Here is a 27,991-nt window from a genome sequence, read left to right on the forward strand (position 1 = left end):
CCCAAACCGAAGAATAAGTAAAATATGTTGCTATGTTATTGATGTATTGAAAAGGTAAATATTTAGACGTGAGGTAAGCTGACTGAAAAGCCAGACGCTAGGTTCATTCTGAAGTGTGACAGACAGACGGAAGATTAACTACATTCTTACACAAAGACACACGTACCGTAAAACATGCGGTCAGGATGGGTGCGTATAATATTATATCTATTTGATTTTTTCTATATTATTAATCTATATAAAAATGCAATATAATTTAAAACGTAACTCAGAAGACCACACTTGATGTAATTTAAAAGTCTTTCAAATGTTTCCATGACAACACAAATATTTAATTTATATATTTTTTATTCTACAGCTTTTGATCCTGAGTTTCTTGCTGCACATGGCAACAATAGGTAGGTTAAAATCAATTTCCAAATTAATATCTAAAAAAAGTAATATCCAAATTAATATTTGAATAATTAATATCCAAATATGTAGGTCGTTTAAGTTCTAAGTTCAAGGTGCTGATAATATTTAAATAAGAATACAAATGTACTTCCAATATTTATGTCTTTGAAGACAAACGTTCGTAATACGTTTTGAGGAGGTCAATATTCATATCCTGTGATGGTCAGTACGAGCGTCGTATTTGTACCCTTTTCTGTTGTCATTTCGTTGGCTGGTATTTTCTGTTTTGTCGTTTGACATGACTAATGTTGCAAAATCTATAACAAAAAGGTTGATAAGAGTTAAGTTGTTTCGAAATCTTCCACTTTCTATATCGTTACTGTATGTATATTTGACTGAGTTGAAATAAGATACTGTTTAAACTTGGTCTGCCAAATACAATCACTGGGTAAGCAGTTGTAACCCCCAAGAAGTGATAACTTGTGAGAAAATGGTTATCGGGACTTATAGGCATACAAAGACTAAATAAACACTATACGGTTTGCTGCCATAACGTTGCCAGACACTTCTTTCATTCTCAAAACATAAAACTACTAATGTAACATCAAAACATATTGATAATTTTAGATATATTAAACAATTAACTCGTATTGACCATATATAAACGTGATACACGTTATTCAAAACGTTGACAAGATACTGTTCACCATAACCTAAATACCAAAATACTAAAACAGTAAATATACCGCCGATAAATCATTTTTTAAGCATTTTATGAAAAAAAAACTTATAGATTAAGATATTTTGATTGTTTACCATTTTCAGTCCATTCAAAATCATTTAGCGTATAGAGAACTTTATTACTTACCCTAATCCCGCCCAAAAATTAAAACTTTAACATTTGTGCAAAATGGTAGCATTTTGGCTTTGAGGTATGTCACCATGACTTGTTTAACGATAGTGGACATAACAGACTACCCTGTGACAATTCAAACCTTAATGCACACACATGTCTTTGATTATATATGACATATAGCATAACGCATACAAGTTATACCGATATGTGTAGGCCACGTCCTTAAATGGCCATCGCTGTTAATTATAATTAGGACGTTAAATACGATATAAAATATGACATGACCGATATTGTCTAAACAAATCTTCCAAATCTTCCCATATACCCCAATCGCATTATTCTTTTGATATTACCTTTTCTTCAAGTAAATAGCTTTTATGTCCATGATTTGAAATTTATATAAAATCGCTTCTATCCTATTTACAAAATCTCACCTAATACAGTATCGTTCTCACAATGAGAGATAGGTGTGTAGGTGTGGTACTGTCCTCACAATGAGAGATAGGTGTGTAGGTGTGGTACTGTCCTCACAATGAGAGATAGGTGTGTAGGTGTGGTACTGTCCTCACAATGAGAGATAGGTGTGTAGGTGTGGTACTGTCCTCACAATGAGAGACAGGTGTGTAGGTGTGGTACTGTCCTCATAATGAGAGATAAGTGTGTAGGTGTGGTGCTGTCCTCACAATGAGAGATATGTGTGTAGGTGTGGTACTGTCCTCACAATGAGAGATAGGTGTGTAGGTGTGGTACTGTCCTCACAATGAGAGATAGGTGTGTAGGTGTGGTACTGTCCTCACAATGAGAGATAGGTGTGTAGGTGTGGATTGTGAAGTTGGCTTTAGGAGAGATATTAAAACCAAGAAATCGTTAGAAACATAATAGGTCCCCAGTACAATTGGTTGCTTGATGTTTTAAAAGCAGATGACAATAACTTAACTTATGATCAATATATTGACATGGGTGCAAAGTTTTTTCAAGAATTATCAGAAACTAAAGCCGTAACCTGAAGATCAAAACATTGGTGTTGATGATGATACGTGGCGGAACATCCCATCCTAAGAAGATCTATGTTATGGCCAGACTTCCTAAGCCAAATGCACACTATGAATGAATAGTTTCAATCAAAACTCGAACATTTTGCCCAAGCGCGCAGAACATCAACTCATCTTTCATCACAAACTGTGGTGTCCTTGGTCCTAAAGTATTTGTTCACATCGTCAAGATGATCTTAACCCTTACTTCGAAATTCGCTGTAATGAAAGAGAAATGTTGCCTTTTAGGCTTCCTTCCAGATCAGAGGAAATCATCAATGCTCTATTTAAGATATTCTTTTCTTATTCTTATTTTTGGAGCTTTTTTACTCTGCGTTTTTCCTCTTTGGATGATGCTCAAGAACACAGTTTCTAGAAATTCTTTAACATGTCAGTATCCAGTATATCGAAAACATTTCATTAATGGATAGTAAAAGCATTAGACGTAACTATTGTTTAATTGTTCCTTGGACGTGAACAACATTCTGGAGCACAACACATTATCCTCCAAACCTTTGTTTGGCAAGCAGGCGACTGCCATACTAAACAGTACATCTTTATTCCCGAGTTCTGATCACAAACTCCAGAGAATCGCCTACAGTCTCCAGAAGAAGCGGACCTATTTGAAGTTCATGAGTATTGCCCTGCCTAATGGTTACATTCTGGACACAGTAGGACATTTTCCCTAGAAGCGATAATGATGCGAAATATTACAAAAGCCATCATGGAAAGTCTCTCCCGGCTTAAGAAAGATGGCAATATTGTTCTTGATTGAGAGTTGTTTAGGGATGTTGTGCCGGATTTGGAATCACGTGGTTTGGCAATAAAGATGCCGTCATATCCTAAACCTGGGCAGACTCAACATGACGACCTTCAAGGTAACCTTGATAGACCCATATCTAAATCCAGTTGTAGGTGGAGTCATATCACGCACAATTCAAGTAATGAATGTTTATCAAAACACAATTTGCCTTCAACTGTTTCATTGATGTCATCGCGACACTCTCTAGAGTAGTAAAAGTCTGTCTATATGGAATCCGATGACCCATATATGTCAGAACACCAGAGCGAGATACATTGGCGAGGGAGCTGGCTGACAAAATGAAAGTCCCTTAGTGTTCAAACACCTTAGCTCAGCGTGTGAAAGATGAGCCAGATTCTACAAGAAGGGCCAATTTATTATTGGTCAAACTAGATGCAACTGCGGCTTTCCAGAATAAGACATGGAATACCTTCGGACAGTAACCTGTGGTACATATCAAATATCACTGACAGCTGGCTACATTAGTGAGAACCTCAGTGATGGTGGTGACTACGAGATCTGGATCTATCGGCACACAACGGGCATGGTACGATGTCAGATCCATTGGAGGCATATGGCGCAATGTACAGTGCAATGGTTGGATCCAGCATGACAGCTCCGTCATCATCAATCCCATGAAATAGTATTGCCAGTGTCCGTGTGGACAGAGAATCATGAGAGATATGCGCCCACGCAGCCAGTATCCTGTACTAATTCGGATTCTACATGCATTTGGAAACAAGTAAGCCTTTGCATCCAAAAGTCAAAATGTTTAATACAAACCTTAGGTAATGTAGATTTTGCTATCAACCCGTCATCTTCCAGGTATTAGGTATGGTCGACTTGGACAATTAGATCTACGATGTAGACCAACACGGACATGGGCAATCAGAGTCTAGGCCAAGGAAGCCAAATTGGATTCCAGATTAGATGGTTTAATATGTAAACCAACATAAAGCGTTATTGCCACAGAATTGATTCAGCAGTCAGAACATTTAACATTTATGATTATCAGAGAAAATGGCGCCCATTTTGAAAATGTAAATTTCACTTTAGTTGGTAATTAGCGTAGGTGTCGGTTCCTGGGTACTAATGAAATCAAGTAAAATATTCTATTTCAGTTCACGCTCGTATTTCCTTTAAAAAAATCACATAGTAATGTTGTCAAGCAAGTTTGATTACTTTAAACAAAACTCCTGATTACTATTTTCGGGCCATTTATTTTATTTTGCTTGGAGGTGTATTTTAGCACATAATTACGAATGGACTGCAATAAAATGTTGTATTTTTGACCTTCAGAAAATTTCGCTTAGTGTAAAAAGGGCATATTCTTACTCAAAATCCATCAAATTATCTTCTGTTCCTAATGTGTCCAAAATTGTAACTTCTTGCTTTTGTATATATGATATCGAATATGTTACTATCAGCATGTTCATGTTTAGTTTTCTCAAAAATGAAGAATTGATATTGTAGCATTTTCCCCGAAAACCATACATTTTTTCAATTTTAGCACCAAAAAAGCGCTATATTCTTCCGTATGTACATGCTTGGAATCAAATACATATTTTAAACGTATGGCTATAAAGGCTACCAATAGCACATACAAGTTACCGTATTTACTTCCTAGGCCATTTTGAAACCCAACCTTTAGTAGGAAGCATTCATATGTGACTGGGATTCAAATTTATGCAAATGATTGGGCTGACCCCCAGGGGCCTGAGGGGCGGAGCCAAAAGGGATCCTTTTAGCAATATTAATATTATTGACTTCTATGGAACTAAGCAATGTATGACATTTATATTTTTAGTTGTAACATCCATAGATGGCTGGGATTCCAATGCATACAAATGATAGTTCAGAAACATGAACGTTATTTTGACGTTTGCTCAAATCAACCAGGTGAGCGATACAAGCCCTCTGGGCCACTTGTTATGTTCTAGATTCGACCTCAATCAGATTAGAGCCTAGTGGTGGACATCAAGGTCGGGTCGAGATTTACTATAACGGATGGGGGACTATTTGTGACGACATGTTCGGCTTCCAAGAGGCGGTTGTGATCTGCCGGATGTTGGGATACAAATTAGTGTAAGTAAATTGAAATAGTTGTAAATATTCCTGACACGAATTTACTTTACGCTTATAAGTCAACAGTTGCCTAAAATTCTGGTGCGAGTTTCTTCTGTGGTGTACAGTTCAGTCCCATACTGTGTTATTGTCTTTGACATAAATGTTCTAGTGGGGTTTTAACAAAAATAATGATGTTGAATGACTTCGTGTAAATAGTTTTTTAACTCCGATTTTTTAAGATGTTTGTGATTTTGTTTGTTTCTGTTTTTGTTTTTGTTTTTGTTTTGTTTTTGTTTTTTTTTTTTTTTTATTTTGTTAGCTCACCGGTTACGAGTAACCGTGGACTAATGCTGTCACCCCGGCGTCGGCGTCGGCGTCCCACCCCAAAACTTTAAAGTTTTTGGGTTAAGTTTTTGGAAAGTTTGTAAGTCCAAAAGTATACACCTCACACCCTTCTAGTTTGGTTTTTACATTCATTAGGGATCCAGGAGTAATGTTGTGGCAAAATCATGCAGAAAAAACTGTGACTTTTTCACATTTTACCATTTTGTGGACTTAACTTTTTTGGCACCAAAACTCACTTTAAAGTTTTTGGGGTAAGTCCAAAAGTATACACCTATCACCCTTCTAATTTGATTTATACATTCATTAGAGATCCAGGGGTGGTGTTGTAGCAAAATCATGCAGAAAAAGTCTCTTTATCAAGGAATAAAGTTGTAGTTGCTTTATTTACCATTCATTTCAAATAACTCATGAACTTTAATGAAATATAATGAAGAAACAATGTGCTATCTATATTTGTGACACTATATGGGATATAGGTCTGTTGATGCCCCTAGGTGTGGATGCTGAATTTGTCCTACATTAGGCTGATCCATATTAGACACGATATCTTCTGATGGGGTTTAAAGTTATACATCATATTACTCAAAACATTTTAAATATTTGAAATAAGGAACTTGATTAGATGGGTTGTTTCCTTGAATTCAGAGGTATTTGGCATTACATTTGGGGAAACAATGAAATCAGATTTGAACTTTGTAGTAATGACTATTGATCGATGAAAGTGTTTTAATTTGGAAGAAATGACAGCGGCTACAAGGTATATATAAATATATGTATAAAAACTAAGAAATACTGGGTTTGTTTTTCATTTTAGATATTCTCGAGTCAAAATACCGACATTAAAATGCCTTGCATTATTGCATTAAGATCAATTACAAGCTTATTGTATACTTTTCATTTTCCCAAACTTACACCAAAGGACAACAATGTAAAATCGAGCCAAAGGTTTCGGTAATATATGATATACTCGTTATTATTTTCTTTTTATTCATTGTGATCATAATATGCTTTTTCTCAATTTATATATTATGTGTTGTGTAGAGGGCCTTAGTAATGTTGTAATCATTTTTGCCTAAACCCTTATGCTTTTGAACCAAAGAAAAATATATTTAAATGAAAAAAAGAACACTATCTTAAATCATTACTGTGAAGAACTCTCGGCGACATGTATTGCTTTAGCAATACTCAGTATGCTTGTTTAGTATTAATTAGCAGGTTGGTTTGAGTTTTCTTGTCAATTGTAGTACGGGGAAAATATAAACAATCACTTGTAACAAATGATTACAAATAACAAATATAGCTGTCGTTATTTGTTTTACTGTGTTGAACTATTGATAGGTAAGAAGCAATTTGGGTTACTAGCAACACATAAAGGATATTATTTGATACTGTCCTATGTAATAACTGTACATTTCACGGGTTGAGCTTTTGTCTTTTTCATTTGTGCAGAACGAGTTAAAGATACCCAATTACTGTTGCACGAGTGAAATTAACACTATTTACGAGCTGATATTTATCTTTCATGCACTGGAAAATATAATAGATCAATAAATATCCACCAATGCTGTTAATTGTAGTTTATACATCTGAAATAATGTCTTATCAGTGTGGCCAAGGCTTACAGCTCAGCACACTTTGGTGAGGGAGGCGGTACCATATTGATGGACTCTCTCCAATGTTCGGGGAGTGAGACGGACATCGCCAATTGTCACTTTGACGGATGGGGCAAAAATGACTGTAGCCACAGTGAGGACGCCGGCGTGAGTTGTTGTGAGTAGGATACTAAAATAGAATACATAAGTCATTTTATACCATGTTTGAGTGTTTTAATAATACGAAGGTTTCCTTTAACTTAAGGTGTTTTCCTGTAAAAGAAAAGAAAATGCTAATCAATGAGATGGCGATGGATGGCTGAAATCGACATACATAACGAAAGTTGTCACTTGAAGTTAACCTGTTTAGCTATGAAAATAATATTCATTATGTCGGCAACTTGTTATTTATCATCATTTATCAACAAAGTCGGGGAGGGGATATAGCGTTTCGTCCATACGTGGGTGCGTACATTCGTATAGTTCACGATTATTTTTGTCAGTGCTCTGCTCAAGAAACATAATTTTAAACGGAATTTGTGTAAATCTCCTAAAGTGGTATGAGAATACCTCAAACGAGTCCATGATTCAGGGTGCGCATGTCAAGCACAAGGTTTCTATTACTATTTACAGAAAACCTTTGTCAGCACTCTAGTGACTTCAATTTTAATTGTCAAGTAAGAGAATACGAGGTCGTATTTCAGAGTGTCAAGGTCAAAGACAAGGTCACTGCTACGATTTATAGAAAGTATTGGATATCGCCCCAGCGTCTTCATTATTTGATGTATTTTAATCAAACTTGATAGATCGGTCAAGTATTAGAAGACTCCAAACGAGTTCGTGTTTCAGGTGTAAAGGTCAAAGACAAGGTCACTGACTGTTACTGTTTAAAGAAAAAAATGTAACGAGTTCATTATTTTAACCAAACGTCATTTATTGATCAAGTATGATATTACCTCGAGCAAGTTTGTGTTTCATGGTGCCAAGGGCGAGGTCACTGTAACTATCTTAGTGCAATACCCTTTACGCGACTTCTTTTTTAAACATATTTTGATAAAACTTCATAGATTCGTCTAGTATGAGAATACTAGAATAATACTCATGCGAGGGAATGTGTGTTGCTTGCGATGCCTCGTATTTATTATAATGGGGTGGATAGAGTAGGGATCATAGGTAGTATCCGGGTCAAACCGGAGCTATATTTGGAGATAATCACTGTGTAACACAATGTATATTAGCACATATATAATTGCCAGCCTTCTGTAGATGTCATGCATTCTTGAATGACATTTTATGGGAATATTTGTATATAGAAACCTTCATTAAAATGAAAACGTTGGGGTTTTTGTTTGTTTTGTTATTTTCAATTATTATTATCATTTTATTTGCTGGTTGTATTTTTTTTATTGTAGTGTGTCTTTTATGTATAATGATACATGATAGCATGTATATTGATCAGGGATTAATTTTAAATTCCGTTAATATTCTAGATAATATATTGAGATGTTTCATGTTAATTCTTATCTTGTAAATAGCTGAATTACACATGCGACTTGCGGGCGGAAGTGGTCCATATGAGGGTCGTCTAGAGGTGCAGAATACGGCCGATGTGTGGGGTGAGGTTGTCAACACCAGTGTAACAGCATCAGACGCCGTTGGGATATGTCGTACCCTGGGACTCGGAACGTACGTATTCAGTGTTTGTAAAGGGGGTTTAATCGACATATACAATGTAGGACTGAAATTCATTACACTATGTGTGAATATTTTAAGGATCTTCTATATAGAAGACAGGCTAGAAACTGTATAAGCCTATATAACATGTATATATCGCTACTAGCGCCTAATTTTAAAGAAATAACTCGGACTTTTTGTCTTGTAATTTGCCCTAGCTGTTTGCGAATTTTGGCAAAACATGCACAAAATGCACATATCAGGATTCCATTATGCTTCAATTAAAGCTCATTAAATGTTCCTTTTAGATTTATTAGATATAAAGACTTCTGATTATGGTAAGAATACTCTTTTCAAAACAAAGAGTAAAACTGGAGTTTTATGGGGGGTTTTTTACCAGAAAACATTGTATTTCGTATCACAAACTTAGCGATTGACCTATTTTTTCCTAAACACTTTTTGGTATGTTAAGAGTTCTTAATAGTGTCAAATAAGAGCATGTTTTGATTATTGAAATGCATCTCTATGTGCTGTAATATTATCATGATATTATTCACAACTTCCATTTGCTTTTCAAGGTCCGCGATAAGGCATTATGTATACTTAAAACCAATTAAGTTACCAGCTCATCAGTTTGCTATATATACAAGAAAAGACAGTTTGAAACAAAAAACAAAACTTAAAAATCTTAAACAAACATTTTATTTTTGGAAACTTGAAACAATGTACCCCTTTTTGAATATATCATATATTACACCCCTACTCTATTAGGTTTGGTAAGATCGTTGATGGGACAAAGTTCGTCCAGGGTGCTCACACTCAGTTCAGAGGTAACTTAACCTGTGTCATCAACGGTGAGTGTGATAGTGATCCCTTCATCCAAACTCATGGTGCTCCGCTTGGTATAGAATGTGGTGAGTAGAATGTTCCTGGATGTTACAGACTGTGGGAAATGATATTGAAATGACAAAGAACAAAAGAGGTTAAAAATAAATAATGAATAAATCAAAATTACTAAAAATATATAAATACGTATATCTAAGCGATGAACTGAAAAAGTTTTGTGTCATTTTTTTCTGGAATTGTTAGTATTAAATGTGCTGCAGACATTTCAAGCAATGTTGAGGGATTATTGAAATAGAATATAACGTGATACACACCGCAAAGGAGGTACCGGCAAGAAAACGAAAGACAAAGTGTTTCAGAAGATCAAGCACCTTCGGCTTCATCGACGGCACCCGTCATGTGTATGTTAAATCTAGATAATGTCACATTCTTAAGATAAGAACTTGGCTTGCGCCAACAGATCCACAAGGCATATCAATAAGCATTAAACATATACTTCATATCGGGAAATTGATATCACATTCTCCTGCTCTTCATCGACCTACTCATCAGTTGATATCGGAAACGCAAATAATGGTGATGGAATTCAATCTTTGAATAAATAATTCATTGTTAAAGAAAAGGCTTTAGCATCTGTGAGGAAATCAGCCTGGAATGAAAACAAGTGGGCTAAGAAAGGGATTCATTTTCTCCCAATGTTTTTGACATCAAACCGAAGGAATTCAATTATTCTCACGGTTTCATCATCGATGTGCTACATCCTGTCGCATTTTTAACGGAATATGATATAGTAAGCATAGTTTACTTGTATCACTTAATTTCGACTTTCATGGAAGGAAGAATACTTTCAAGAGAATAATAGAACGAGGACATCTATAACTGAGCGCAAGATGGAGAATTTTTTTTTCTGCAGCTGATCTTCAATAATCATCAATACATTGTCAGGGCAAATGATTTCTTTTTCTAATGCATATTAACTCTTTTCGGAAGCACACACACCAGTGAGGCTCGTAGATGGAAGATACCCGCTAGAGGGCAGGGTTGAAGTCCTTCACAATGGCATATGGGGGACAGTCTGTGCCGAACACTTCACCCCACTTGACGCTAAAATGATTTGCACGTCCCTGGGTGTCGACATGAGGTAACAACAATATAATTTTATTATCACGTACCGAGGGATATATATAAGTAAATTAAGGCATTCGAATTTCTTTCAATAATTTAATTTAAAAAAAACGGATAAAAATGGTAACTAGTTACACAAATACAGAGTAATTGAGTACATTGTAATATGTTAAGTGTAAAGTTAACTTTTAAGTTTATCGAAAAGGCAAATATCAACTATGGACACGTTTTTATGTGATATCTCTTGTTTTTTGATAATTAGATTGTGCTAATATTGACCTCGCATGAGATTAACTCGTTGCCAAAATATTTGATATATTTACATGTATTATTCATCGAATAACACGAAGTTATGGTGATGCATATGAATGAAAATGTAGGAAAGAAGCAAGAAATCATCAATATCAAATCAATAGGCCATTTGATTTTATCTTACTTTCCTCTTTATCTTCAGTCATCAGAATGCTACAGTTTACAGTAATGGAGAATTTGGAAAAGGCAGTGGACCATCGTGGTTATCGAACGTACAGTGTACCGGAAGTGAAAAAGATTTTTTGGAGTGTAGAAATACGTCATGGTCTTATCATACCTGTACATCAGGAAATGCAGCGGCGATAGCATGTCGTACGTACTAGTATTGTTGTACAGAAAAAAATGAATATGATTTTGTTTTGATACACAATTTAGATAAATTAATTTAAATAAGAAATAACATAAATGATAATTAATAAGTTGCACGTTTGTTGGTCATTTTGTTAGAATCTCGTAAATGCAATTAACTATTTTTATATAAAACTTACAATTGATAGACAGTTTAAGTAACGTTTTCATTTTCAGAGTTAAAAAGATAAAGATGCAATAGTAAATATTTCTTTTCTAGATTATAATATTGTATGGCGTCATGTTTGCATACTAGACAAATTATTTGTATTCCACATTTATTTTGTGATTTTGTCCGAAAGCTCAAACCAAAATCCGGTTAGATGGTGGTGTTGGACCATGGGAAGGCCGACTGGATGTGTATCACGGTGGGCGATGGGGATCAGTGTGTAGTCAAGGATTCGGACAACCGGAAGCGGATGTAGTATGCAGAATGCTAGGATATAACGCAAGGTTGTAATCGGAATCCATTAGCAGTTATGCGTTTAGATGCTTCGTTGAAAAATGTTTTATGTAATATTTTATAACACATTTTAGTCAGAATACATATTCAAGCTGCCTTGCTGCTCGAATGTATTGGTGAACGACTATTAAAAAAAGAACATTTTCGTTTGCAACGTTAGTGCTCTCTTTCTAGCGTATTCTGTGTCGCTATTCCTAATGATTTTATAAATATAAATATACTGTATTAAAGACAACTGCATTAAAAGCACTTTTTAATATTACTGTAGTAATTGAAGAATTAGATTCCGAATCATAGATAAAACAGCTGTTTCGTCATCAATTAAAGCACTTTTATTATGATGTAAGGGGCCAAGCATATGGGGATCCAGAAGAACAAAGATAAAAATGGGTCTAAATACAGTTAAAATAAGGACGGGAAAACTCGATACTATTATAAGTTTGGTAAAATTGGGTAATGGATACTTTAAATAGAAGACCTGAATACGTTTGAAATGGTGTAATCATGCAGTTCCATGCTCTAGTATCACTGATGGGTTTGATGTTTCGGCGTCCCCTTTCGTTCCATCTTTTAATTCCCACAAATATTGACACGTACTTCTTGGTGTTCTTCTAAAAAAATATCTTATTTTTGATTTATTGGTTAATGCAGCATCCCTTCTATACTGTTACGTATATGTTTAGGTGAGTTTCCAACCTTTCCGTCTTGAATTCCAGATATTGGTCCCTATCATCACCGACAGCTTCATGGTGCAGTTTTATATCTATTATTAGGCATCTGCTACATTTTTTGTATATACGAGTATATTATCTTATTCATATCTAAGGTGTTGTTTATTTGTGTGTCTCGTATCAACCTTCTAAAATGGTTTTCTAATTGGTTTCATTATTAATTTGAAATGAAGCAAACATCTTGGTCATGTGGTATTTCCATTAGCCATGACACGACAGTATATATAAGATCCCGTAGCGTATTTCCTGTTCGTTACGTCAAATGTAGTAGGAAGAACCCTTTAAAGAAAAGAGGTATTCTCAAATCATTTTGAGCATTTACCATATCCCCATGTTAAGAATAAGATGTCTGCAGTTGAAGATTGCAACCTCTTCTTTCTTTGACCTCGCTGCATTTCCCAAAGACAACTTGTTGTGAATTCGTTCTTTATTTCATTACTTAGAGATGTTGTTGCTGAGATACTGCCCAACTCTTATTACCGACATGTCGAACACCGAGCCATATTGTTAGATCAACTTGGTTGCCAGGGAACCGAAGCTGATATTGAATTTTGCCGAACTCAGGACTGGGGTGTTACCAACTGTTCCAGCACACAAGAAGTCGGCGTCCGATGTGGTGTGTATTTTGTTTTCTTTTTCTTAATCTATTGGAGTCATCCAAACACTTTAAGATATTTATGTAGAAAGTAACATTATAAGACTCTCTAGGGATCAAAATTTCAATAACGCTCTCTATAATTGCATTAGATTAAAAAGGGTTTCAAATACACTTCTTGATTTTAGAGACAAAGAACATTCGTCTTGTTGGTGGATCACATTCACTAGAGGGTAGGGTAGAGGTCAAGGTCAATGGGTCATGGTCAACCATCTGTGACGATGATTGGAATGACGTTGATGCCATGACCGTTTGTCGGAGTTTGCTGCAATATCCAATCGATGGGTAAGTAAATGGTCAAATGAATAAATAATCATAGCATGTTATGTAAAATGTTAAATATTAATATATTTTATACATGACTTCGGACATGACAAGCTTGTTGACCAAAGAAGACAAACAACTAAACCCATAGATTGAATTGAAATTGGCCGTTTATTTATTAAACGACAATTGAAACAAACTTGCAATACAAGTTGATATTCATAAAATCAACCATATGAATCGAACTTTGGTCCAAGGTGGGGATACAAAACCGCCACCTTAAACTAAAAACTTAAGTTACAACAAAATACTCATATGTGTGAAACTTAGATGTAAAGGTAGTTACAAAAATTGACCACATACAATATCCAGAAATTCAATGATATAATCATGTTGACATAAAATGTTCAAAATTGATACAGGTAACATAGTATAACACAAGGAGGATGCTGGGGAGGAGGCGGGTAGATAAATTCCAACCTTAAAATGATGTAAACACAAACTGACCTTGACTTGTGTCCATTAGTGATGCAGTCTGTTTCAGTGGCTGGGTAGCTACTGTTACCGTGTAATAGGTATACGTGTGTATATAGTAAAATCACTGCGCGTGACCTTTCACCTCCATAACCCTGCGCCCTCACTCTGTTATGAAACCCTTTGATAGGGACTATAACAAGCATTTAATATATGCTACATAATTCAAGATGTATTTTAATTTACTCCTTAGCATGTATAAATGATATTAAAATTGCATTTTAATTGTTTAGTAGCTGTTTTATCTATATTTATACCTAGTAATGTCCGTTTTAGTACTATAAACCGAGATGAATATGATCTTGAGATTAAAGTAAACAAAAATGCAGATCACACCTTTCTCTCGTTTGGATGAGAAGTGATAGAAATGTAGCCAATGCTTTTTATCCTCGTTAAAGCACAATCTTGCATCACGTTTTGAAAAAAAATGCATAAAATTTGTCAAAATTGAATAAGTAAGGTCAGACAACATTTGTAGGCCATCGTGATTGTCAGAATGCCCCGTATCATTTCAGTATCGTCTGAAATAATGAAGGCATGCAAGCTGACACGATATACATGTATCTGGAGAAATATGATTCGCACCCTTAGAAACAATGTAATGCGTGCATTCGGCTTTCATGGCACTCAATATATAACGTCCATGTCTCCGATTTCAACAAACAACTGGACACACGCATATTTTACATGACACCCGCTTTACTCAGTTTTCAAATGACAATTTACAAAAATGTATATTTATTGCGCTTAAATACAAAAGATGGCAAGTTGTGAACTGATTTAGATATAAAGATTTTGATTAAGAACATTGGTGCATGAAAGTGTTCGTCCCGGGAACAGGAACATACACTATGGGCTCTCCCGCTAATTTTACATTCCAGATGCTCTTGGAAATATCTTTGTACATTCTGTCGTAATAATTTTTTTCATATTAGGTAAAGGAGTGGAATTATACATTTGGCCTATAACCCGAAACGAAGTGTAGTTTAATGTATGGCAAGCCAAGTTATCATTTATTCGTGGAGCAATGTAGATCCAGTATTTTACCAAATTATATAAGATATTTTATATGTTTATGAGATATCTTATATGTTTATAAGATATAATCTTATATATCTATAAGATATCTTATTTAAAGTTTATGAGATATATTATGTAATATATAAACATACGTGGCTCCGTGAATAAATGACAACTTGGCTTGCCATATTAATGCTTAAATATGATGGGGACTACGAAAGCTTGACCGGTAGACCATCCTACTAATACTCCCTCAGGTGAAGATCTGAGATATTTGGTTTGAGCTCTACCTCGAGTGAATATCAGATGTGTGGTTTGATCCCTACCTCAGTTGAAGATCTGGGATGTGTGGTTTTATCTCTACCTCAGTTGAAGATCTGGGATGTATAGTTTGATCCCTACCTCAGTTGAAGATCTGAGATGTGTTGTTTGATCTCTACCTCAGTTGAAGATCTGGGATGTATGGTTTGATCACTACCTCAGTTGAAGATCTGAGATGTGTGGTTTGATCTCTACCTCAGGAGAAGATCTGAATTTTGTGGCTTGATCGCTACACAGGGGCTGAGATCACGGTCCATTCTGTGCTGACCTGTATGTGAATCTTGCTTTGGATAATGCGATGGTACTCCCACTTATAACAAGAAGACCCCACTCAAAATGACCCTAGCGGGGCGATCAACTATTGAAATAAAGATTTATAGCATTTTATTTACATTACAGATTTACATTATCATACTGTGAATATTAAAAATCACAGTTTAATTGGTTGTACGTTGTCGTATTTCTACTTAAGCCTAATTTAATTGTAACATACCAGAGACGTTATCGGGAAGGCATATCATGGAGGGGTGTTTGGACGGGGTACTGGGCAAGTGGCACTATCGGGCGTACAATGTGTCGGTTCAGAAGAGGATCTATTCCAATGCCCGACGACTGGAAAAAGGCGTGTCAACTGTGATCATACCAGAGATGCGGGGGTAGCCTGCTACAGTGAGTTTTAGTAGTTCCTTTAATTAGGTGTCTTGCGTTCGTAACGAGATCCAGCATCCCATCATGTAATAAGTAAAATTCAGTGGACTATTCCATTCTGAAAGAAAAAAGAAACGCATTTAGAAATTGCCCCGTTTACTACGGGAAATAAAAAGATATAGAATATCTTTTAATTGCACCATTCTGTAACATTTGATGATATAAATATCTTATTGACGAGGGCAGTTAATGTCCTGTACGTTATGTCTATTTTAGTACAAGGTTATAACACAACACTTGTCGGCAGTACAAACATCACAAGCGACAAAGAAGGAAGTATCCACATCTCAGGAAATGCGATATGTGACGAGAGTTGGGACGAGGATGACGCAAGATCTGTTTGTAGGTCGCTAGGTTATTGGTGAGTTCCCTGAGGTGATGTTTTACTTACAAAGGCTTATTCAAACATCGTAGACGATCTGGGTTCAGTTTGTTGACATTTCAGTATTACAAAATAACGTACAAAATCACTAAGAAATGTCTTTATAACTACATAAAATACTTTACAATGCTTTGCAAACTGTATAAATACGATTACATTTCGACTTGGTATGTAATTTGGCTGTTAGCAGCTCATTTTCAATAGAATGGGAGGACATTATCCACTGTTACACATATTTCGTAAAAATGTTGAAAGCTGTCTTGAGAACGCATGTTGGGTACAGATTTAATAGTCAACGCGGGAAAGTACTTTTATAAACTAGTAATGTAAAGGTAACCAAAATTAAATGGTGGTTCAACTGACTTTGGTGTAAGTTTTAGCCAATACTAGTCCAATCCTACTGTAGTTCCTCGGATATGTGAAGCAATGTGAGCTAACAGTGAAAATGATTTATGGTGTAACTGAGTTTCACCGAACAGCAAGGTAACAGTGTTTCATGAATCAAGTCAGTGAACATGTAAACTGATTTATAAAACAATACGAGTTTTAACCAATATCAAATCCCCTCCAATAGGAGCAGCTCACCGACAGTGTATCTGGACAACTGGTTTGGATCATCGTCTGGTGGTGGGAATAACATCTCTCCTCACTGTAGGGGAAACGAAGCCAATCTGGTATTCTGTCCTCTGGCAAAGGAGTGGGGCAAAGTCACATGCTCTACAGGTGACATCGCTGGTGTCAGGTGTAATCCAACACCCCTTGGTAAGTTCTGTAATAGTATTCAGTTTCGTCGGACACGAACTTTGATATAGAAGTGTTCTCAAAATAAAAAGTTCAAAAAAGTAAACTTATCGACATATTTGTACATGTTTGTAAAGATTGTGTACAACAGAAAGGGTAAAATTGTGCAATACGTCATTATACCGAGGCCCACGAGATGTATTGAAGTGTATATCTAAAAGTACTTTTTACGAAACATACATTTTGCAGAAAATGTAATATTCAATGTGTTTCAATATCGTCGAAACAAATCTTAATTAGCCCTCACCAGGAAAACGTATAATGATTGTGCCTTTCTTCCATGTCGGGCAAAATATTAATCTGACTATAGAATAACATACGATGCGACACTATGGATAGACAGTGAGATAGGACAGATAGTAATTTAGGTAATTGGATAGGTAGGCGCGCAATGGCTGCATATGTAATTGGTCATGTCATAGAAATCCAACATCGTAAGTTCCTTAAATTTGTAATCGTGATTTTCAGGGACCTATAATTTTAACATCATGTATTTAGGTTACCGTCGTGTGAGGCTAGAGAACGGAGACCAGCCTGGTAGGGGGCGCCTCCTGGTGGAATACAATAGCAACTGGGGATATGTATGTCATAACGGCTGGACGGAGCGAGATACGGTGGTAGTGTGTAGGATGTTACGTTACAGGTGAGAATAATTCAAACGGTGACGGAAATACCCGAATCGTTCCGATTCCTCGCCTGATGAAAGTGGTAACATATGAAAATACGAATTCTCGCAACATTTCCCTAAAAAAACGATAAAGATCAATAAATTGAAGGGAAATATGAACGGTATAGAATTACACTAAGACCTTCCAAAAAGCACGATGATAAGAACAAGTGTTCAGGAAGAATATGGACGTCTTTTTCTCCATCAACGAAACCCACTTTGTAAATCGAGTCAAATTCAGATAATGCCTCATTAAACATATTTTTCAAAACGCGCATCATTCATACGTTTGAACAAAACTATGTTGCATATATGATATATATATATACGAGTATTGAAAAGGTACAATTCAGACATAAGATATATCTCTTCATTACATTTACACACATTTAAAAATAAATTAGAAAACGAGACTGTTATTCTAACCCAAGATCGATGAAATGAGGGTTATTTGATGTACAGGTTATAGAATAACATCGATGACATCATACATGACTTGAAATTATGGCCTATATACTACATTTACTTAGATCGCCTGTTGTAAATTATCTGTTTCTGGATAGTAACATTTCTGATTCAACCTATGGTGTTTACATGTCTTAGTTGATTCGATAGTCAGGCTATTGCTCCCAAATGCACTACATCCTTGATAAATGTCGACTGCTGACAGGAGTTTCGGTTGATGGAGATTGATGAACGCCATGGTAATAGCTTTATGGCCGAAATCAAAATATAACTGCAAATATTTCTTTAAATATATTATGGTGAGTTTTTGATTGAAATCGCGATTTTGTTTCACCGGAATAATTTTGAGTCCTCCCTCCTCTAATGATACCCACACATAAGTATGGTTCATCAATGTGGTGGATGACTGCATTTTCCAAGCACAAGTGTCTATGAATAAAAATGGTATGGGTAACTCGTTAGTAAAAATTCGATATTTACACCATTTCCACTGGAATATTGCTTATTTTGCTATAATTAATGCAATTAAACTAATTAGTCTGTCATTGATATGTTATTACAAAACTTGTTATGGGTATACCAAATACCTTTAACTTGTTACCTGACATTCTGTAAAATTATCTGGTTGAAGATCTTACAACATGACGTCGACTGCATTATCCAAAGGGACCACCAATCCGATGCTTATTGGAAAGGTAGATTGTCACGGAAACGAGACAGACATCGGGCTGTGTAAAGCAAACTTGGATAAATCTAACTGTACCGACACGGTGGTAGGACTAGATTGTACAGGTAGGTGACGTGGTTCCTTACTAGACCCTGTTCACGTTTAGAATGTGTAAAAATCAAGTAATTTCGTGTTTTTGTTTTAAATTCAGGAGATATAATAGCACTGTCTAATTGTTCAGCAATACGTATAATGTATAACATTGATTCCAATGAATCATTAAGTAGATATAAAAGACCTGCACACATAATTCGCAAGGTGAGACTTACTTGGGAATAAGGTAACGTGGTAGTAATGTAACAAAAAACTCCATTATTTCATTAATGGAGACCATTTGGGTCTGCTGGAGGAAGAGGAAGTGCTACAGTAAAAAAGCATATATCTACAATAATAGAACAGTTTAAGATATTATCGTGGTGCAATATCACAAACGAGCTTAAGAGTAAGGGAATAGTTTCAAAGTGATTTTACCATTTAAATCGAAAACAGTCCGATCTGAAAAATAAACCTTGAAATAAATCTTGAAAATACGCCTGCATATATTTTCTTACGAGCAAATGTACCATGCTATTAGAACTGTCCATATGGAGAGTTATTTATAAATATTTGATAGAAAGTTTTTGTAGTTGTGTTGACGTGATATGTACGAATCTTACATTAGTAACATATATAAACCTTTAAGATACTTAGGCGTATCATTTGCTCTCGCCATTTTGTTATACGACTTCCATGATGCAATAAAGAAGTATATGACCGTTTCCCTAGACAACGTCAAAGCGCGCCTGGTAAACGGTTCCACGGCCCTGGACGGTCATCTAGAGGTATTCAAGGACGGACAATGGGGCATGGTCTGTAGCAGTGCGGTAGATACCACCGATGCAAAGGTGTTCTGTAACATGCTGGGTTACAGGTAAGGTTATATATGTATATACGAATATATCGCCTTAGGGTTACAGGTAAGGTTATACATGTATGTACGAATATGACCTAAGGTTACAAGTAAGGTGATATATACGAATCTTACCTTAGGGTTACAGGTAAGGTTATATGTACGAATCTTACATTAGGGTTACAGGTAAGGTGATATGTACGAATTTTACATTAGGGTTACAGGTAAGGTGATATGTATGAATCTTACATTAGGGTTACAGGTAAGGTGATATGTACGAATTTTACATTAGGGTTGCATGCAAGGCGATATGTACGAATCTTAACTTAGGGTTACAGGTTAGGTGATATGTACAAATTTTACATTAGGGCTACTGGTAAGGTGATATGTAAGAATCTTAACTTAGGGTTACAGGTTAGGTGATATGTACGAACGTGCCTTATCTGACTTAACACTATCACAAGCAATTAAATAGTTAAGGCAGTTTGTTCCCTTTAGGTCATCTTATACAGCTTCAAATGTCAACAAAGCCTAATACCTCGTAAGGTGTAATTGATCCGAAAAGCGTATTCACCTAAATGTTGATTTCCTGGCTACATCATTTTTGTATTGGTTACCCAATCGTTGTAATGTACGCGGCTTGTTTATGTGACGTAGTCTTTGGACATTTTCTCATTAATTTGAATACATTTATTATATAAAAAAAAAAAAAACATAGAGAAGCATGTTCTTCTTACCTTCTTCAATGTAGCTTCTTTAACCTTGCAGAAGCATTCTAACCGTCCTTGTCGTTTAGTCGGGCATACTAGTATATTATATCTAGGTAGCTTACAATGAGTGTTATACAGGTGTCTTAAAAATAAAGGTTATTGAGGTATCTTGGAGTGAGTGTTATACAGGTGTCTTAAAATGCGTGTGATTAAGATGTTTTAAAAATGCTTTTTAGCCAACTAGTGTCTTAAAAATGAGTGTTCTCCCAGGTGTCGTAGAATGCATGCTACCCATGTGTTTTAAAATGCGTATTAACTTGTTGTCATAGAAATATGTATTTACCATGTACATTTGAAAATATTTTCATTATTATTGACCTAACTACTTTCAGTGAGGAAGACAAATATTAACGAAAAAAATGCCATTTTTCCACAGCCATACAAAACCGATTCTTAAAACATTTACTGGTGCAGAAAGTCACGTGTCCGTCAACCAGGTCACGTGTGAAGGATGGGAAGAGCACATTGGTCAATGTTTGCACCAATCAGTCTCCGGGTCTGGATGTAGTCATAATGACACGTATGTCAGTCTGCAATGTTTCAGTAAGTGTTTATATTCTTCCGCACGATTGTATCGACACGGCTAAGCGTATGAAAGTAGTCCAATGTGGCACAGTGGAAAAGAACATTTAAAAATCATCAGCTTGTTTATTTTCATAAAAAGTTCAGTTTTTAATTCTTCGATATTTCAGAAATCGATTAGGTTTGAGGCATTGATTTTTACTTTGCATGCTATTAATGAGATTTATTGTGTACGTGAGTTTTCACAGGACCACAATGAAACAACGTTAGAACGTTATTGTGGGTTCTGACGTTACGTTCATGCACCTGTTACAATAAAGCGTAAGTAAGACAAGCCAGGCCACGTTATTACAATGCACAAATGTACTTTTTAATTGCTTTCGTCATTCCTTAGTCTATTGCCTCGTCTTGTGATTTTCGGGAAAGTGATACTTAAATACTATTTTTGCCTCACGTTTGAACAAAGTTATTGAAGCTGTATTTCTGTAAAGTACTGTGCTTTATGTTATTGATTTTAAAATTTTCAATTGCAAACAAACTTGAAATAATTTGTTGCAAAATGTGTCAAACTAACCTAAATGCGCCTAATTTGTAAAAGAATGATTTTGTTGGGTTTTTTGTTGTTGTTTTTTTTCATTTTAGTTTACGTATAGAGGAAAAATTATATAAAGGTGCTAGAAAATTTGCGTTGAAAAGATTGACATTACAAGAATGTCGATGGCAAACGCAATCCCTTTAAAACATGTCGCCTGTAAAATTGCAGATTGTTCAAGCAGTTATTCGACAGAGACAGGTGAAATTTATTCTATGAACTACCCCCAAAACTACGAAAACAATGCTGACTGTTTGTACGCCATCATACCTCCTTCAAACGGGGTTTATGGACTCGTCATCCAGGATCTGCTCATGCGTGACGGTGAAGATTTTATAGATGTGAGTTCATTGCTGTATTTACGATATATAGATTTCGTTGGGAATAATTGAGTTTTTTTATTGGGCACAAAGTGTACATAAAAGTTAATTTTCGTTATATTCGAAATAGATTTACATGGTGAATGCGTTTGCATAGCTTATATAATGTAATCGTATGTAGATGTAGTTTTACTGTAACTATTAATTTACTTAACTTAAATAACATACTTATTTGTTGAATACAAAGTAACATAATACTGTACGTGTTCACATTTATCAAGGTTTAGTTTATAAGGAGTAGCATTATGTTATTTCTCATATACCGGTATATACAATAAAACATATATTGTATTGTTAAGATACGAGAGGAACCGAATGGCCCTAGCTTGGGAACTTTCTCACATGGTGACGTATTTCCTGTTATACCGGGCCGGAAATTTTACGTGAGGTTCCAAACCAACGGAGCTGGAACTGAAAAAGGCTTCAGAATAACATGGAAGCGTGAGTTTACATTGTCAGAGAAATTTCGGTTGATGTCAAGTGAATACACTGGATTCTCGATATTAGAAAGAAATAGTTCTACCGTAATACAGGGGGCCATGATACCAAGTCACGTTCGTGAGATAATTCTCTTACTGAGCATTCAAATTGAGTAATTAGCCTAATATGTTTAAAAATTATTTAATAGAATCCATCTGAATTTGAAAGCAGTCATCACAATAAACAGATAAACCAATGTATTTATATTAAGGTGTCTTGTGTCAAGAGTACAAATCGTTCATAGGAGAGCATATGGTATTGTATTGAAATTGACACATGTCTTGCAATGATAAGTTGGATGATACATAATATAAGAACTTTTTATACAATATAAAACCAAGTGGTAGCTGAACTTTTTTTTTGTATACATATCCTGTTTCTGATGGCGCGGGAAGGATGTCATAATTCAATATTTTTGCCTATGCAAAATTATTTTTGTATAAGCAATATTTTATTTTTGCAAAATTAGTTTTGCCTAAGCATAACTAATTTTGCACAGGCAATAATAAAAGCAATTTCATTATGCTTCAACCTATGAAAACAACTTATAGGGAACAAATAGGGACTAGTTTGTTCAATGGATCCAATGAAATCTATATTTCCAAGCGTAGTGAATCATGTTCTTGAAAAAATGACAGCCAATCGCGACCGGATTCTTCGGCAATGTGACCATATTGTCCAGACTACTGTGATGTTTGTCCGCATAAACGAACAAGCTCCTGGTACGAACCCAGTAAAGGAACGTACGGATAGTTTAGACTTGGTTACCATCCAGTAAACTTACTGCATCTTAGACTGAACTTACTGGGGAAATTAATCTTGGTAACGTTGGCGAAGTTGACGTCATCTCATCCATTTTCGTTTTTTCGAAACTTCTATCGTGTAGGAATATTTAGCAAGTTGTAAGGTTATTTTTGATTGGCTTTTAAAAAGAACAGAATTCGAATTTTGCCAAGGCAAAAATATTTAGTTATGACATCCTCCCCGCCATAGTTTTTAACGCATTTTGGGATAAGCATCACAGGTAGCTTTAAACTCCACCATGCAGCCTCCATTAGTATCCAATAACGGGTTGTGTCATTTTCCAATTGTCCTTTTCCATATAACATATAAAGGCATGTTGTTAATGCACTGATTTTGGTGCACTCAAATTTTCGCTCATCTCCATGTTTAGCGCAATGAACAATTGGCGCATATATGAAAGTTTAATAAGCCTAATAATGATTTAGAGTTGATAATAGTTTCTATTTATCCATTATATGTTGTTGGTGCACTCACATTTTTGCGTATTTCCAGACTGGCACAATATATTTACTATAAAAATATAAAAGGAAGAATTTTAATCTGGCGCCCTAAAACGTCTAAAATGTACGATATACACTTGGGTAGGTCCAAATACCAAAGACAGTGACAAATTATCATGACCTTTTTATGTAAAGTTCAATCAGCTCAATCATAATATAGAATAATTCGCCCAAGTGACTATGTGTATAACGTGTTGAAGTGACCATGTCGTATAAAACACAAATTAATTGTTGAGCAGCTCTGACGTTAGAGGATGCAATGACCTTGAACTGTGGCAGTACCACCTGGAATGCTGTCGTCAATATGACGATGCTGAAGTCGCTGTACCCGAATATTGGGGTGTCCGACATATATCTCTCAGATCAGTCTTGTACGGGGACTGTCGTTGATGACCTTGTGGTATTCCAGCAATCCTATACAGAATGCTCGTCCTCCAAAACGGTAAACATCAAAAGAAAATAACACAAGATTTCTTATCATATAGAAACACTTTTACAGATATCAAAAATGTAAAGAAAAATTAACAAAACCGTAATAATATAAAAAAAAACTTATCACATTAATTCAACAAAGTTCGGTCTTTAATAGAACTATGTTCGTGGTATATTTCGAATATTTAGATATTGACAGATACGAATTCAAATATTTAAATTCATAATTTGTGTAATTATCTTCCAATAGTACGAAATTATTTTCCAGAATCGTGTAATAAATCCTCCAGTAGTATGTAAGAGGTACCCTCCAGTAGTATTTTAATTAATCTAAAGTAATATGTAATTATCCTCCAGTAGTATGTTATTATCCTCCAGTAGTATGTAATTATCCTCCAGTAGTATGGAATTACCCTCCTATAGTAGGTAATTACCCTCTGGTAGTATGTAATTATCCTCCAGTAATATGTAATTATCCTCCAGTAGCATGTAATTATCCTCCAGTAGTATGTAATTATCCTCTGATAGTATGTAATTATCCTCCAGTAGTATGGAATTACCCTCCTATAGTATGTAATTATCCTCCAGTAGTATGTAATTATCCTCTGATAGTATGTAATTATCCTCCAGTAGTGTGTAATTATCGTCCTATAGTGTGTAATTATCCTCCAGTAGTATGTAATTACCCTCCAATAGTATGTAATTATCCTCCTATAGTGTGTAATTATCCTCCAGTAGTGTGTAATCATCCTCTGATAGTGTAATTATCCTTCAGTAGTATTTAAATATTCTTCGGTAGTATGTAATTATCCTCCTCCAGTAATATGTAATGATCCTTCGTTATTATGTAATTATCCTCCTATAGTGTGTAATTATCCTCCAGTAGTATGTAATTATCCTCCTATAGTGTGTAATTATCCTCCAGTAGTATGTAATTATCCTCCAGTAGTATGTAATTATCCTCTGATAGTATGTAATTATCCTCCAGTAGTATGTAATTATCCTCTGATAGTATGTAATTATCCTCCAGTAGAATGTAATTATCCTCTGATAGTATGTAATTATCCTCCAGTAGTATGTAATTATCCTCTGATAGTATGTAATTATCCTCCAGTAATATGTAATTATCCTCCTATAGTATGTAATTATCCTCCAGTAGTATGTAATTATCCTCCTATAGTGTGTTATTATCCTCCTATAGTGTGTAATTATCCTCCAGTAGTGTGTAATTATCCTCTGATAGTGTAATTATCCTTCAGTAGTATGTAAATATTCTTCGGTAGTATGTAATTATCCTCCTCCAGTAATATGTAATGATCCTTCGTTATTATGTAATTGTCCTCCAGTAGTTTGCTAGTATCCTCTTGTAGATAAAATATCATGAGAAACACCTATCTTTTTAACATGACACAAACAAGAGAGATTGTTAAGTGACTTTCGCTGTATTCTTATTGATTTTGCCACTGACAACAATGTATCCAATTAAAACGCTAGACACATTCCTTTTTAGAATAATTTAATGTTGTAGATACTGTAGTTGCATTTCGAAAACAAGTTATACAGTCTAGTCCACATATTAATGCTGAAGACTTTCAACCTGTTTTGCTTTATCTAGACGACAGACAGTGAAATCATCTACCACAACCAACTGGTGAGCCCAAACTCGGCCACATCCTTCCCTGTTATAGTTCACGGGTACCGTTGGCGGGTAGACATAGATTGTAAGGTAAAGCGACAGACGAACGTTACCCATAACTACATACCGATTGCCCCGACCGCAACACAGACCATAGACTCCGGTCATCATCACCTTTCTGGGTCTTCCAACTACGACATACACCTCGCATTTTACCAAGACCCAGGCTTCTACCAGCAAATACAGGTATGAAAAGTTTGTTTCAGAAATAGTCTAGACCCAGGCTTAATACAGGTATGAAAAGATTGTAACAGAAATAGTCTAGATCCAGGCTAATACAGGCATGACAATTTTGTCACAGAAATAGTCTAGACCCAGCCCAGTATATACAGGAACCAACAAATTAGGGGAAATACAATCAATGTTTGGGTGTCTACCAGCAAATACGGAGATCAGTTTCTCAGGGTTCTGCCAACAAACACAGGTATGATAAGTTCTCAGATCTCAGAAACCGTCTCTGACCCTGAGTTTAATGAACAAATACAGACACATATGTACGTTCGTTTCAGATACAGTCATGAAAATGCCTTCTCACACGTGGGTGTTGTGTGTTTTCTACAACCATATAGATGATATTTCAATAGTTGTATACAGTCTCAAAACAATTGGGTCTTTCATATCTCATTGCTTGAGTATGAGACCAATTTGATTCGGAGACATTGAGAGACATTCATGTCAATAGCTTGAGCAAGTGATCGGGGTTAGAACTGTGATTTTATTATTTTATGTTATAACTTATATAGGGAAATCCTATTACAACACACATTGGAGACAACGTGTATGTCAAGGTCGTTGTCAACACAAATGACCCGGAAGTAAAAATGAGACTAAACACATGCGTAGCGAAGCCAACGGCAGATGCAGGACCCGCTCTAACTTATCCTCTCATAGCAAACGGGTAAATGTTTCGTTATCCTTTCTTTACGCTTAGATGTACTGACAAGAATGTTGTCCTCTGATCAGCTTCTCGATTAGAGATATAAAAGTATAAGTATTTCTGGTATATGTAGTCTTAATGTGTCGATATATGTATTGTCCACAAATCGCTATGGTTATATGCAAAATCTCAATCTTTCTTCACATTTTTACTGAAAGAAAGAAGAATCGGTAAAAGTTTATTATTTATTCATACCATTCACATTCTTATCATTTTGTAGGTGTGTAGTTGACCAGGATACCACGATACTATCTCAGAGTTCACACGAAACAAAGTTTCTGTTCAACGCGTTTGAATTTCCGGCAAATCACAACTCTGTGGTGGTGTCATGCAACGCCACCTTCTGTAGGACAGATGAACTAACATCCCGTTGTTTACAAACCTGCCAGTCGCGAAGATCAAATGATGAAACTATGATCACACGAACCAACTTACATAAACTCATAAGTAAGCATGGCGGATCTGTTTTATATTTCATGTTTAATCATGCGTAATGATTTTGGATTAATGTTTCACAATGAACACGTACATCAGGCATTTAATCTTACTTTTTTTGTTAATCTTCATTGAAGAATGGGACAAAAACCATTAATTGATATTCCAAATAGACATGTATGCCTCGCTTTTTTCTAACAAAACTTTTTTTTTTTTTTTGTAAGTATATATCTATTATGGTATTTAACCTGCTACTTTCTATTTCAGCTATCTACATTTCACAGGACGAGGGAAGAAACAGTATCTAGCTGCTAAAGTAACTACATGTATATGTATTATATCAAATATAAAGTAATACATCGATGTATGGATTTTTGTTTTATTGCTTTCGTTAAAAATGTTGCATTTCAAGCCATTTTTACAGT

The 27,991-nt window shown here is 35.4% G+C and overlaps 1 protein-coding gene across 1 annotated transcript; it reads left to right on the forward strand.

The window, feature by feature from the left end:
* LOC117339648 (deleted in malignant brain tumors 1 protein-like) lies at positions 1-27,930 on the forward strand. The gene is made up of 25 exons (XM_033901357.1): positions 1-189; positions 359-398; positions 5,023-5,167; positions 7,101-7,264; positions 8,622-8,772; positions 9,532-9,674; positions 10,597-10,747; positions 11,186-11,355; positions 11,694-11,844; positions 13,029-13,201; positions 13,369-13,525; positions 15,876-16,048; positions 16,304-16,448; positions 17,044-17,231; positions 17,769-17,913; positions 19,034-19,194; positions 19,895-20,039; positions 21,165-21,331; positions 22,074-22,243; positions 22,582-22,723; positions 24,306-24,508; positions 26,114-26,380; positions 26,938-27,092; positions 27,352-27,578; positions 27,834-27,930. Exons 1-25 carry the CDS (start codon positions 175-177, stop codon positions 27,872-27,874), a joined length of 3,789 nt encoding a protein of 1,262 aa, XP_033757248.1. The 5' UTR covers positions 1-174; the 3' UTR covers positions 27,875-27,930.
* Positions 27,931-27,991: the final 61 nt, after the last annotated feature.

This window comes from Pecten maximus, chromosome 12 (genome assembly GCF_902652985.1).
Source record: "Pecten maximus chromosome 12, xPecMax1.1, whole genome shotgun sequence".
Lineage (NCBI taxonomy): Eukaryota > Metazoa > Mollusca > Bivalvia > Pectinida > Pectinidae > Pecten > Pecten maximus.

Bases quoted from the DNA above. Each gene is read 5' to 3' on its own strand.
- LOC117339648 (XM_033901357.1), top strand. The intron at 10,748-11,185 runs GTAACAACAATA...CTTTATCTTCAG, and splicing joins TCCCTGGGTGTCGACATGAG to TCATCAGAATGCTACAGTTT. The intron at 27,093-27,351 runs GTAAATGTTTCG...ATCATTTTGTAG, and splicing joins TATCCTCTCATAGCAAACGG to GTGTGTAGTTGACCAGGATA.